The sequence below is a fragment of the Anser cygnoides genome, chromosome 7 (assembly GCF_040182565.1).
Source record: "Anser cygnoides isolate HZ-2024a breed goose chromosome 7, Taihu_goose_T2T_genome, whole genome shotgun sequence".
Taxonomy (NCBI): domain Eukaryota; kingdom Metazoa; phylum Chordata; class Aves; order Anseriformes; family Anatidae; genus Anser; species Anser cygnoides.
This window is the reverse complement of record NC_089879.1, coordinates 2,812,559-2,827,420: the sequence shown is the minus strand read 5'-3', so window position 1 is coordinate 2,827,420 and position 14,862 is coordinate 2,812,559. Positions and strand designations below refer to the sequence as shown.

The 14,862-nt window shown below is 38.3% G+C and overlaps 1 protein-coding gene across 3 annotated transcripts in view; it reads left to right on the top strand.

The window, feature by feature from the left end:
• The window catches only part of DOCK1 (dedicator of cytokinesis 1), a 281,505-nt gene extending 267,506 nt beyond the window's left edge, over positions 1-13,999 (top strand). For all 3 annotated transcript variants that reach the window (XM_048057478.2, XM_048057474.2, XM_048057471.2), the window contains 2 exons: positions 3,152-3,297; positions 12,692-13,999. In XM_048057478.2, coding sequence (XP_047913435.1) covers positions 3,152-3,297; positions 12,692-12,787 — 242 coding nt within the window. In that variant the 3' untranslated portion in view covers positions 12,788-13,999. The remainder of the gene's footprint in view (positions 1-3,151; positions 3,298-12,691) is intronic.
• Positions 14,000-14,862: the final 863 nt, after the last annotated feature.

The following is a 14,862-nucleotide window of genomic DNA, read 5'->3' as shown; positions in this document are numbered from 1 at the left end:
TTTGACATTGAAGTCTATCACTTAGCTGTTTTGTAAAATATCATATGTTTATTTCAGCCTTCAGGAAACCCTACTGCAAATCTGGGTGTAGTACATCACATATTTCTTTTACAATGCTGTTCTCCAAAAACTGATTGTCAGTTTTCAGTTGCTAGCATGTGATAAATTATGGTACGTTTACACAAATGCTAATGCTAATGTCAAATGTTAAATATTAGTAAAGAGGGGAATAGATTGAGTTTAAAAAATAATAATAAAAAATCGTGTTTGATGGTCATTTTGGTTTATTTACTTTTTTGATACTTAAATCCTTTTCCCTTAAATAAGGAGTGTTTTGGAAAGTTCTTGTTGCCATTTGTGAATGAATATTCCCCTGTAAGCAGGGGAATGTTTATTCTACAAATGTATAGCAGCAGAACTGTCTTCTAAAAGACATGTGGCTTTGCTTAAATGATTTTGGAATTGTTGGTTATAATGCTGTTGTGGAAGAGTGATAAACAAGCTCAAATCAGTTCAATGCTTCCCTTGCTTAGTCAGACACCCTAAACCACTATTTTGATAACTGATCTCCCTCCTTTCTTTAAATTTTTGATACCCAAAACCTATGAGTATACAAAAAAAAAAAATGGAAATACAAAGAATTACAGTACAGGTACTCCTACCAAAAAAAAAAAAAAAGTTGAATGAGATTATTTCTTTTTATATGCAATTTATTAAAACCAACTCAAACTCTTTTTTAAAAAGGAACCAAAACTATCATGTGTTTCTGAGAATATTTACATCTATGTGCTTGAGATTTACGTGCATTACATAAAATAGGTTTGAGTTACTGCAAAATATATATAACTTGTCCATAATTGCCTGAGGGATTACAATGATAATTTTTTTGTGGAATTCCAAGGACAAAGAAGTTACTTCAGTACACAAATTGGCTAAAAGCAGTTAATGGGTTGCTAAGCAATATTGCTTGCTTGTTAGCAGGCAGTTTAGGAGAATGGAGTGTAAAATTTGATCATTAGGTTGAGATAAAAAAAAGTTATCTAACCGATCTCTTCACCATTCTCAATGGCATGTGTCCAGTAAAGAGAAAATATTCAAACCATGTTAGTCTGATGAAATGCTTTGAATAACAATAGCAAAACAAAAATGAGGGGTAGATATTTATATAACACGACAGTTTGTGTTTGACACTTTTTTTCCGAAGTTAGCTAGATGACTTTTGGATTTCATTAAACCGTGTGAGAGGTTAGCTAGTCAGGCCAAATATTTTTTTTTTCATTATAGAATGCTGTTGTTCTACTAAATAGTTTGCCAAAGTGTTCAGGGCAGTTAAATCTGGCTACTACAGGACTGGGAGACTGAATTTCTAATGTTTGTCTATATCTGATAGCACGTTGTTATGCTGATTTTCAGTTTCCACATAAGGAATGTATGTAGAGAGACCTAACAACATAGCTTGCTTACAGTAATGCCAAAAGAAGGATTCCCTCTACAAAGTAGGATCCAAGGTTCTGCTTAAGCTATAATTCTAAAGAAAATGACATTTTCCAAACATCTCTCAGCATCACCCTACACTGCATGGGGAAAAAAAAAAAAAAAAACACAAAAAAAACAGTAAGTACATCTATACAAGTATAGGGAGGTACATATGAAGTTGTAGATGAGATGTCGCACATATGTCAAGGAGCTCTTTTCTGTGATGTTTATGCTCAAATGTCTGTGATCTTTAAATATACTACATGGATGGGAAGTGAATACAAAATGACCAGGGAAGTTCATTTTACGGTTATGTTCTAATGACAGGAGCATAGTAGAAGTAGACTCTGAGGGAGGTATATAAAAGAAAGTGTTATGAATACTGGAATGTTTGGGGAATGGAGAAATCCTCTGTGTAGAAAAGGAAGGATGAAAAACAGAAGCTATAGAAAAAGTGATGAGAAATTCAGGTCCTGGAGGACAAACAACACTTTTCAGCTTGATGTAGAAGAAACCACTGAAAGTTCGAAATCCCAAGATGAAAAATATTCCTGTTCCTGATGTAGTGAAAGTTCGAGTGAAAGGATGAAGGGTAAAATTACAGTTTTCAGTGACAAATCAATACACCCTTACAGTTAAATTGTGTTAGCGAGAGGCCATTTTAGAGAACAATAAAAGGGCACTGCTTATAAGATATTGATAGAAACCTTGCAATAAAAATATCTGAATAAACAAGTCCTCCACTTGTTTTACAGATCATCCTAGTAAAATAAAAATATTATTTTTTCATTCCCTAAATGAAAACACTTGCCTTAATTTATCAAAAATAAATTAAGTTTCTTATCTTGTAAAGCTCACAGTGGGTTTTGCCTGTTTTCAAATGACTGAATTACCCTGAAATACACCGTGGGTGGATTTCTACACAAAAACCCATGTATGCCTCAGACCTCAATAAACTTTATTATCCCTCAGGCTATTCCCCTTTGCAGCAAGTACCTGCTAGGATTTATCTGCTAAGAAAAGGGAATTTTCTACCCAGCAACCAGTAATAATAAATGTTTTGTACTTTTTCTTGCATGAGTTTATTTACTCAACAACTAATGACTGCTCATTTATTATAGTTACCTGGAGTTTGAAATTTTTTGAGAGAGATGTAGTTAATTATAGGCTTTCATCTGTGCATTTTATTAACGAGAAGCTTGTATTTTACTGTAGGAAAGTAAATAAATCTTAGCTCAATTATATTCTCTTAGTGCACTTAGCAAAACTTGTCTTGTTTGTTAATATACAAGGTGTAAATGCAGAGCTTACAGCTGAGAAAATTGTATTTGCCAAGCTATGAATATTTTGGAGTGAAATCCGAAGGGAAGAGTATTTTCATTTTCTGTTAAAAAAAGAGGATTGTTCAAGTCTTTTGAGTGTATCCTAAAAATTAGTCCAATGCAACTCCAACAGTGCATGCTTCCTGTTGATAGGGAGGTTGGTTCACTTGTTCTTTTCTCCTTTAAAATCCCTCATTACATGAACTGCAGATATTTATAGAGGCAACGAAGAGCAGACAAAGATGTTGCATGTGCAGCATTGTCATATTATCAATGCCATAAGAATAGATGGAGTCTGAATTTTTGGATTCCATTCAGTTATTTAAGAGTTAACTAAATGCTGGTTTTCGCAGATCTGGAACTGAACGGCATGTCTAGTGCCGACCTCACAGACATCCCTCCTCCACTGCCTCTCAAAGGAAGCATGGCCGATTATGGGAATCTCATGGAAAGCCAAGACTTGATCAGTCCAGCAACGTCCCCTCCTGCCCATCAAAGGGTGAGTCCTACTGATGATGATGGTTTTCTGCAGTTTTCTTTGCTTTTTCATTTTTAACCACCCCCAGCGAGATGTGACCCTGCTGGTGGACGTCAGCAGATCCATAGATTTCTGCAGCTGCAAACAAATGTCTGAAGTAGGAAGGAACAGCATCACTCATTGGGATCGACTTAAAGTGAGCTTGGATTCATTCTAGTGGAGAAGATTCAGCCAAATGTTGTTAGACGTGTTGGTAAGGGAGCTTAAACTGACAGGATGTAGTCTCAGCAGCAAATTAGTTTTTATAGCCTTTCAATCCTGTCTCAGGGAAGGAAATAAAATATGTACCTGACATATTTTCCTTCTGGAGCTCTGTTCTGTCAGCATTCAATTGCCACTTGTTTCCTAGAGGCAAACACGCATGCTCCCTTTGAGGAAAGAGCTTAGAAACATTCTTCATAGTGAACGTTGTTTTCAGCTTTCTGAAGAAAATACACTTTTTCAACTTAGTTTTCCTGCATCCTGGAAGCCTTTAAAAATAATTTAGTATTTTTCTTTTAAGCAGTACTTTTGAGAAGGGCCATTTGTTTTCTTTTTGAAAAAAAAAAAGTGTTTAAAGAGGTGTTCTTTTCTTTGACTTTGAAATTTATAACTTTGGCCAAGCTGTTATTTTGTGGAAAAATTCTCACTGGTAATATTTCTATTTTGTTTGTAGAAGTATCTTCCAATATTTCTCTGAAGTTCATCATTCAAATTAAATCCTTTAAATAATTTGCTTTTCAGTAAATTTCATGGTTAGAGAAAACATTTCTATTTATCTCATTTATCTCAGCAGAGAATAAAGTCAGGCAGGAATTCAGTTTTGTGTGTATGAAAAGTTGTATTGTGTAAGAGACTATCACAATGTGTAACAGTACACAAGACTGACTTTTTCCATGTATGGAATTCTAACTGTAGTTGCAGTAATTTAGTTTTCAGGCTAAATGGGGAAAAATAGGTATAGAAGTAACTTCAGAAACGTGAGCAGTGTTGTTCAAAACACCACGTTTTATTCAGTCATAAATTGAAAAATTCTCTATTCTTATCTTTTATTCTATCATTCTTCCTTGTGTCTGGATGGGTTTTGTGAACATTTTAACTGATTTTTCTTATGAACCCTTTTCCTCTATTTTCTGACAAAATGTTCCAAACTTTCACTTTTACCCATTTCACTGTCTTCTCTCTCGGGGCCAGCTGTGCTTAACCTGGATACAGACCTCTAAATGGAAACTTTCAGAATGTACAGTAGGATTGCCAGGATTTTGGTCTAAAGAATCAAGCCTCATGAAGAAGCTTGAGAAATTCAAATTAAGTTTCAAATTTGTTAAACTTCCTTTATGAGCTCCAAGATAGTAAATTCATTTTATATGCTATACTGTAAGTTGTAAGTTTTAGGTCATGGTAGTAGCTCAGGATTGTAAACATGACTTCAGTTCTCAGCTGAAAAGATGATAAAATGAGATGATAAAATATGCAGTGAGGAATAAAATCCCAGCCTCTTTATTCCTTCCTTTCAAGGCTGTTTGAAGGGGTTTCCATGAAGTGGACAAATGCAGGATACTTATTTTACTAATTGCAAATGCCATCGTGCTGTGCTGGTTGGAGCCCACATCTGAGGAAGACCCCGGTACAAGCCTTGGTCGCCTTGCTCTTGGAAATGTGACCTTGCACAGCTCCTGTACCTGTCATGAGCAGGGTTTCCACATCACTAAATGGAACATCATAAAAATAGCATTAATGTGCTCTCTTGTTTTTTTGTTGTTTTTTTTTTTTTCCAAAGTTCTATTCAGGTCTTAAATCTTTTTCTTTTCTTTACTGTCACCGCTTAGCCTCCTTTCATACTTTTTTCTTAATATTTTTTGTTGTTGTAGAAATAGGCCCCATTGTTTAACATCCAGCGTTGAAGGAGCTCAGGATTTGAGCATCCTATAGAAATATAATCAAATAAAAGTGGTATCTCCTTAGACAGGTGTCCACAATTTTCCTCAGCATCTGTTTTTATAAGCTTTCCAAGATGAGGTAATATAGTTTCAAAGTCTGGAAAATAGATCTAAAGCAGATTTGTCACAAAACCACAGGTACTAGTCTTAGAATTAATTTTAGGAAAGGTTTATAGGCTTATTACAAGTACTCTACAAATTTATTAAATCAAGCTTATAGCTGTAAAGAACATAAAATGAGTAGTGCTGGGTATGAAAGATCAGATGGGTAAATTCTTATTACTGCTTTGATTAAATCCCACTGGGCAAGTTTTTAATGCCTTGTGTTACAGGGGTCAAACAACTACATACTTCATAACTTTATGATTCTATGCCCAGTAAACTAATGATCTTTTAAATTACACACGTTTTGTATCAGTGAAGAAAAATTAGTAAAAAATGTGATAGATAAGATTGTATCAGTAGCTTTTGAATTGGAAGTATTCCCTTGCATAAGAAATTATTACATGGCTTGCTGGGGTTGCTTTGCAGTCAGTTAGGAAAAACAACAACAGAAAAAGCACTTTAGTGAACTGAAAAGAGTACATTAATAAATACACCAAGAAAACCTTGAAACTGCAGGGAATAGTGTCATTTAGTGTCTGAGATTGTAATCTTAGATTATTTGAAGTCTACTGTTAGTTTAGTCTACTTAAGTCTCTTATCCCAGTAATCATCTAATTATAATTATCTGATTGTCCTCTTATTCATTGATAACTATGATACCCTTATATATTTTTTCTTGCACTGTATGATTTGTTCTGCTAAAAATGTTCTTAGTAATATATGGGAACATAAAAAAGAAGTCTACGGCTCCTGCAAGGATTATTATTACATCAAGGGATTCCTTTAGGCACTTCTCATTCTTTATGGATTCATCCATACCCTTGCATACAAATCAAGTGCCTACTTTGTATTCACAGCAAAAAGGGAAACTCAAAGAAAATAGACAAAGGAGCACTTACATTTATAATACTGGCTGTAACGCTTACTGAGATCAGCTAATGGTTTGGGTGAGATGACCTCAATCAATCTGGCAGCAGACAGAGGACTTTGCGAGCAGGGGACAGCAAGGGCTGAAGCGGTGCCTAAAGTGAGAACCGAAGCAGGCTCGCGTGGCTGATGGCAACAGCGCTAATTTTGACTCGTTGGGATCCCAGTGCCTGAGTAACATTCAGACTGGGGATCGTTTTACTACTTAAATGGGTATAATGGAAGTGTTTACACGGAAGTATAAATCCAGGGGATTTTTGATGTGTTGCAGTGCATATACTGCAGTGCTCATCTTCAGCTCTCTGTTAGGTTAGCTGCGGCGAGGAAAAAAAGAAAGAGGCTTTGGCAAGAGTATTGTCCTCATGTGGACAAAGGAAAAGAGCTGAGGCTAGAAAACCAGCCGAAACCATGAGGGTAGCAGGTAGTTAGGGAGCAGTTGCTTCGTTGTTTGCAGTTGTTGACATGAATTCTTGGGAGGTTGCCATCAGCTGCCTGAGAGGTTCCCTTTCCTTCCTAAATGCCTTACAAAAGTCCTATTGCTCGGCTCCCCTAGGCTGGTGAAGTCTGCAGGGGAAACCCCCGGGTGGCGTGGTGCAGCCTGCCTGGGACTCCCAGCGCTGCTCAGAGGTGGGCCAGGGCTCGCTGCAGCCTCACGCGCCCTGGGCAGCAGGAGGGCGGCTGGCAGCATTCTTCTGTGGAGAAGTTGGAGAGAGTGAAATTGGAAAAACTGCATTATTAACCAGTACTGTTAAGTTAGAAACTTGACTTTGTGAACCGCATTTGATCACAAATGGAAGTAAATGTATCCTCTTTTTAAAAGCAGACACTCTGACCAAAGCCTTTCCATGCTTTAGGTTTAGATTAGATACTTGGAAGAAATGCGGAGCTTTGGGTTGTGGGTGCCCCATCCCTGGCAGTGCCCAAGGCCAGGCTGGGGGGGCTTTGGGCAGCCTGGGCTGGGGGAAGGGGTCCAGGTGGTCTGTAAGGCCAACCCAGACTGTTCAGTGATTCCCTGATTAATTCCATCTTTCTACGATGCACATGGTAATACCATGTACCCGGAAGGTATTTTCCCACAAGATAATCCTGTGTGCTCACAGAAGAAGCAAAAAGTCTGTTCTTTACTTGCCACCTGATCATTATTGCTGGCTGCTGGAGACGGGAAGCGTCTCAAGCTCTCCTCCCAGCGTGAAGTTCAGCCTGGGATGGGCTGGGGTTCGGTGGGTTAAGCTCTTGCCTAGGAAGGAGTCACTTTTTAATAAGTCTCAAAATCAATGGCCTGCCACGGCTTGTTACAGGATTTTGAGTGAAAAATGTGTTGTTCTGCTGTCTGCCTCGAGGCACAGAGCCCGTGATGTGTCCCTAAGCGGCACCCTTGATTTTGTTTCGGCAGCGGCCACGTCTCCGCCGCCCGCGTTACCTGGGATCAAGCTGCGGTTTAGCTCTGCCCGATCGGCAGCGCGTTGGTTTATAGCTCTCGCAGGGCCCGGGCCTTCAGTAAGAAATACTGTTTCGGTCTGGAGTCTAAACCTAATTCTGAGGGTATTGCTCGTAACTCTTGAGGTCTGTTTGTGTAAGGACTAGACCAGAAAAACACTGCTTTCGGAAATGAAGTTAGGCGGCGTGGTGTGCCATACTAATAGACTCCTCACGCAGAGACGTGGTTTAACAGAGGAAGAATTGCACTCGCCGTGCGTTATCCCAGCTGCCGTGTGCCAGGAGCAGATCTCGTGTGTGATGAGCACAAGTCTCTGCCAGGTCTGGCTGTCCCCGGCCTGCCTCTGTCCCCAGCAGAGGCAGTCCCTGTCAGGGCCCTGCCGAACAACCCAGCAGCAGGAATCTAAATCACTCGTTTGAGCAATTTCACGTTGCCTGTAGTGAGTGATTTTTGATGTGTCCCGAGGAGGGGACGATTAGCTCGTGGCAGGGGCAAGGAGACAAGGTGTGCCTTTGCGGAGGGACTCCTGAAATTGCTTTCTCCTATCAAAGTCCCCTGCAAGCAAGGGCAGGGAATGGCAGCGATACAAAGTCACCTGGAGCTGTAATAGATAAAGTATGACAGCAGAGCTTAAACGGTCATTTTACATTGGTTACCTGTGGTATTTCCTACGTAACTTCACTCCCAGAGTCAAATGGTCAATTAGCTTAAACTGTCCATAATTCAGTTTAAATTAGTGGCGTTAACGTTGATTCTCTCTCAGCTGGCACGTTATTACTCTTTTAGAATGGGAGCGTTATTCCTCCAAGAGCTTACATTGTGTGTTATTTTTCATTGCTGATGTTAAATAAGCAAGCCACCGATGTCAGGTGGCTCAGCTCCGTGCTAGAAACAACGGAGTAAGCAGGAAGGAACGGGGCGGAACTCGGTATTTGAAAGCGTTTGCACAGCCTCGTGTACTTGATAGCCTACTTACATCTTACCTGTACTGCTTATGACCTGATTAGACCTTTTAATCCTTCAAAGTAAAGTGTCTTTGGTTGGATCTTCATAGCTTGTGATATTGATGACCATTAAATTTCAAAGAAAAAGACTTACGTGGGAATATACCTCTTTTACAGTGTCGCAAGGACTGTCTGTACAACTCAAATCTTGTTTGCTGTTTTCTTTTTAATAGTATTTTCTGATCGAAAGAAAAAAAAAATCTTGTATCTTATTTTGCTTCCTCACAGCAAAAAATATACCTATTTTCATCTTCTTTAATTGATTTTTACTGCAGCCAGGACATGTATACTGTAATGTAGTCTGTTTCTGTAAGAGAATGGAAGCAAATGTTTTTAAACCTGATTCTTCTCAGTAGCAGGGAAAAACAAACAAATGGGAGCAATTTACTGTTTGAAATGGAAGGAACAGATTGCTTCTGTGTTGCAGATGTGCCTTTTACATAAGGTATCTGCTTCCCCTGAGGTACACGCGAGTCAAGGATTCTGCCCAAAATAGGTTTGAATGTGAACTAGCAGTCTCTATCCTCGTCAGAAAGTAAAAGCATGGTTTAAGGTTCAGAGGGCTCACAGTTAACAATTTAAGTTCACAATTTGAGTATAAATACGAACGCTTCAAAGAAGTTCTTCATTACATGTGAAATCAAGGGAAACTTCGGTTTTTATTTCAAAGTTTCTAAGTGGAAATGTAGTAAAATGAACTTCATGAGGCAAATAATGATTTTCTAAGTTTGATATTAACGGTAAAGTGTGCTCGAATTTATTGCTACTCTGGGTAAAGGGAGCATGTATCGGCACTTGGAGTGATGACTAGGTCTGCATTTGCACCACTTCCATATTGGCAAGTTTTGTTGTGCTAATTTCTCAAAATGGTGCCCCGATGAGCATTGCATGTCCTACTTAATATATTCCTTGGTAGCTTATAACATAAATGGACAAGTACTAAATTAATCTTAATTTCTAATGGAAATTGTAAATTCAATTATAATAATTATCTACCTATCTCTGTTATTTCTTTCTGCCTAATTTGCTTGCAGAATCTAAGCTCTTGTAGGTTTTGTGCTTGTTATTTATAGCATATGTATTTAGCTTATTCTCATTGTATTTGCTTTGTATATGTTCTTCAGAAGCAGGTTTTCAGGGATAATTTGATTGTTCTGTGATCAATATGAAGGACTCATTTCTTTGAGAAATGCCTTTGATCTAATTGAATTAAGAATTATTGCCAATATACTCTTAGTTAAATTCAAAATGGATTTTTACAAATGATGCTATCAGCAAAGTTAGTTCTTTCTAGTGATAAATAGAAAGTTAAAGATACCATCTGAGAGAGCAGGACTGAGGAAATTTTTATGTTTTGTAATATATTTTAGAGGAGAACCTGTGTGTTTCTTGTTTTGAAATAACTGTCTCCTCTGTGAGGAGTTACATGTTGCATGCTGACGTTCTGCGGACCATCAGTGTGTGCAGACATCTTACCAGAAGCCCGTGCCTGGTTACATGGTTTTAACAAAGCACTTTTTCAGAGACTTTGAAACCTAGAAATCACAGTTAAATCTGTGAGACTACGTAACGTTAACATTCCAACTCTTATACAGATGTCTTAGTAGGGATTCAGGGGCTGACTTAACATACCAGGTTAAGAAAAGTGTTTGGACAGGTAGAGGAAATATTTCATGGCGTGACTGCAATATTTGGAGACAGACCAGCAGCAACACTTTATTTTATATATTTTCTATATATTTTTCCATCTCAGAGAGCACTGTGCCCTGTGCTCCCCTGCAAGTCCGCAGTAAATTGTGTATGGTCTTCGAGTCTGCTCTTCAAAACCCTTACTCGGCAGGACTTTCCTTCGGCATACAGCGCCCTTTTGAGACATAACCCTTCTTTTAATAATGGTTATATCTTCAAAAGAGAGAGTGTAAGCTTTAACTGGACTTTGAGTATGAAAGTTTTCATGGCAAAACACCTTAATTCCCGTCTTCATCAGTGAGCATGAAGCTTCCCCTGGCCATCACGGAGTCTAAGAGGTCAGTCTCTGCATGATATCTTCTGACCTTGTTTTCCTTTGGGACAGCAAATGTAAGATGCCAGGCAGGAGATCTCCCGAGGTGATGTGCGGAGAGCTCCTTGCCTCTTGGTCATGAGTTCCTCATCCAGATGGAAACCGATGGATTTCTGTGCTGGCAGCCAAGTGTTTTGTACTCAAGGAGGAAGGTGAGAGCTATAGAGGCTCCAGAAATGGAGAGAGGACGGTCTGCACCCCGACGTACTCTGTGCCTGCTCTTTTGGACAGCGGCAATATGGAGAGAAAAGGTTTGGGCATGGTTGCCCAACAGTAGTTTGTGATCCCTGTTCGTTTACCAAGGGGGGAAGCCTGGAGAAATTAGGAAGATTGCAGAAATAGATTGGAAAATATTTCTTTGCAGTAAGGCTACAGGACAAATATTCCAACAAAAGTCCAGTCAGGTTCCTGGCTGCCAGTATGCAGTCTTCTCTTTCTATTTAGCTTATGACTAAGAATACCAGCCTGTCTTACAATAGCTCTAGGTTTATAACTTCATGCTTTCTTAAACGATGACTTTGAAGAGCGCGTTCAGTTACCTTAAAGAGTCATTTTTGCTTTTTCTCTTGCATTTTTCTGGTAGCTCACAGTAGCTACATGGCAGGAGCCTTGTGAGGCAGGGAAAGGAGAAATGTCCTGGCGTCACCCAGAACCGCTCTGCTTTTTGGATAGCAACTTTGGGTATCTTTTGAAGGAATGGGCTCGTTACGCATTTTGATGTGTTTTATCAGTTGCTTATGTACGGGTTTCTTACTGTGATTTGGAAAACACCAGTTATATTGTCCGAGACGTTAGAAAAGTTGAAATAGGAGCGTGAAGATTCCAAGCCCAGTGCATGCAGTATAGCACTGAGGCACTTCGGACGTTTGAGCTGTTCTTGAAGCACTGATGGAGGCAATTTGGCAGGCTCAGCGCATGTCGTAGCAGTGTGAAGCATCTGCATGGGGCTGGCAGCCCTGCGAGGCGCTGGGGGTCGGGTGGGCAAGGCAGAGAGATTTCGGCCAGACACAAACAAGTGCCAGTGAAGAAGAGTCGTCGTGCTTGGAGGAAAACAAGAGGTAATAGCTGGCTAAGTGGGGGAAGAATCTTAGGAAAAAAACAATAACAGAGCAGCATTTATGAGGTGTGACGCTGCAGCACAGCCTCAGTGATGGGAAAACTAATGGCTGCAGAAAACCGGAGTGCAAAGTCGGTAAGCAAACTGCAATGTTCTTAAGCTTTTTCTGAAACAGTTTGTTTTTTCAATATATATAACCAAACTGTATGGAAAAAGTCTTAATTTCCATAATGATTTTTTTTTGTTTGGTTATCCAGTGAGTCTTACTGAGGGTGCTTTTGTTCTGTTGTATAACATACAAAATGATTTTAAATATGTATATTTGAGCAGTATGGATTTCTATTTTGAACATCTTAAATATAACTGTAATAGCTGCAAGTTACTTATCTGTTTAAATAAGATTTTTTTTGAATGATTTTTGTTCTAAATGTGTGAAATACAAAAACAATGGAAAAGCAATGAAGCTGTTGCTTCACCATAACTTTTAAGCTCTGTAGTGCATAGGAGCTGAAGGCAATCAATACAGACCAAGAAATCAATATTCTATCATGATATAAAGTAGAGAATTATAAAGTTCTCCAGTGCTTTCAAGAGATTTTTCCTGAAATACTAAGCTAATTAATCATGAACCCTTGAGAGATTTTTCATTGTCAAAAGTATAAGTTACATTTTAATCTAATAGCCAAATACATTCAGTATTCATAGCAGCAGATTGTGAGAAGTTTTCACATATCAGATGGTTACAGGCTTACCTACTGCCTCGCTTGGTTATATATGAACCAGCAAATGTCTCCCAAATCCACTCATTGATAACGCTGTCTGTTCAAAATTGCTTTCTTCTAGCACCTGCCGCCTCCACTGCCCAGCAAGACTCCCCCGCCTCCGCCTCCAAAGACAACTCGGAAGCAGACATCTGTTGACTCTGGGATTGTCCAGTGAAGAAGGAAGCCTTTTTCCAAAGATAAAGCTGTAACAATTCATTTCCCTAAGTATTGTAAGGTATATAATGTTTACGTCGTTCAGGTGTGCAGTATCTAACACTTAGTGCAATGACTCTTAACTCCGATTAATTTCTGGCAGTGTTTCGGAAGCACCACTACATTAACCCCATTTGTGGGGATATTCCCTCCCAAAACTTGAAAGGAATCTGCATTTCTACTACTTGAGACTGGGAGGCATTTGTCAACTGACAGCACCCTCTTCCTAAACCTCTCTTTTTCTTACTCTGAATAATTTCAGGCATATAGATAGCTGTGGAGATTAAAATGAGAGTTTAATGTTTTGTACCTAAAGCATTTAGGTAGCTATGGAGTGCTAATTGAGCTGAGTATTTTATACCTAATCTCAGTGTATATAGGAATCAATGACGATATTCACATTGAATTCAATGCACGTTGGATTAGGCTTCGTGATAATGAGAAGCTGCAGTAGGATTTTCCCAAATAACGGTTATGCCCAGGGCTTAAAATCAGATACAGCTTATTTGTGAAATGTGTCTTCTCTTTATTTCTTCTGTGTTATAAATAAGCTGATAGCTGATGGCCTTTTTACAATTAGTCGTTGGTGATCAGTCATTTACATTTTGATTCAATTGGCTGTTCTTCTGCGTATTGATCAATTGAAAGCCAAGAGAGCCTCTTAGCCACAGACAGGCACGAGTGTATAGGAAAAGAAAGAGCATACGCAGATAGAAGGTTTGTGGTCATTCCAAACCGAAGTACAAGAACAGGAAGAGCTTTTTCTTTTTGTTTTAATGTGTAATATTTCATGTGGATTAGGATGAACTGAATGAAATCACTTTGTCCTTGTGCCATCATTCTGTACAGAGTTTGTATATATGATGGTTTTTAGAATGTTTTAATTTTTATGGTGCCTGCTTTTCATGTAATAATGAATTAATGTACGTGCAAATAATGCCTTACATATTTTTAATTTCTCAATTGCTTAAAGTGTAAAAAAAAAAATCCAGTTATTAGCCTCTGAAAAATATTGGACAATGATGGGGAGGGGTGTTGGGAGGGAGGAAGGAAACTAACTTTATACTGTAGCATTTTTTTTATTGTCATCACACTTTTGTTTTTTACTATCTACAATCTTTATACTCTTACAGTAGATTGTTTTAAATATACCACTGACTCAAAAAAAATAAAATATTATTTTAAAAACTTGTCTAAGAAAATAAATATATTTGCTTAATGCTTTTCATTCTCACAGGATTTCACTATTATACTCAATATAGGACTACTTACATACTAACTTCGTTTTTTTGTTTGTTTTTTTTCTGAACTGTTTTGAGGGAGTTTGTGATAAAACTGCAGTCTTTCATAGTATTGATATGCTTTTTCCTGCATGTATGTAGTACAAAACTGAGGCAAAACACAGTTATTGCAGCACTAGAAACATGCATCTTTGTATGCTGGCAGAACTCACAATGATGGCTTACATATTTTTTGGTTGCTGAACACTTCAGAAAACAGGTGAGTTTTAGGTAATGTTTTCTACATCAAGTAGTTGCTACATGATGCAAGTAGCAGGCAGAAGCATGATTTACTCAGCAGTAAAACAATAATGTTGCAAAGTCAGAGAGGTTGCCCTTTAATAAAAAGTGTCTCAAATAGTCAATTATGTATTCTGTTAATTTTGCTCGTAAACATCACGGAGCTTTGGGTCAAACAAGCACTTTTTCTTGCAATATGAGATAACATCAGCTATCAGAATATCTCAGAACTTGCTGTTATATATTGTCCTACACCTCCCTATTTGTTTTGGTATTAGTATAATCTTCATTCAAGAGAAACAAGCTGAGAAGGATTCCTGGCTACAGCTGATCAGATATTCCTTCTGCAGACGATCAACAACGTATTACAACATTAAGTCCATATGTCATTAATTTAATTGAAAAATGCTTTAGATGCTGATCTTGTTACTCTGCTGAATATTGCGTTGGGATGCTGGTGAGTTTTCCTCTTTTCTGTTCAATTTACTTTGTGAAGGATAGCAAGAGATTTTCACAT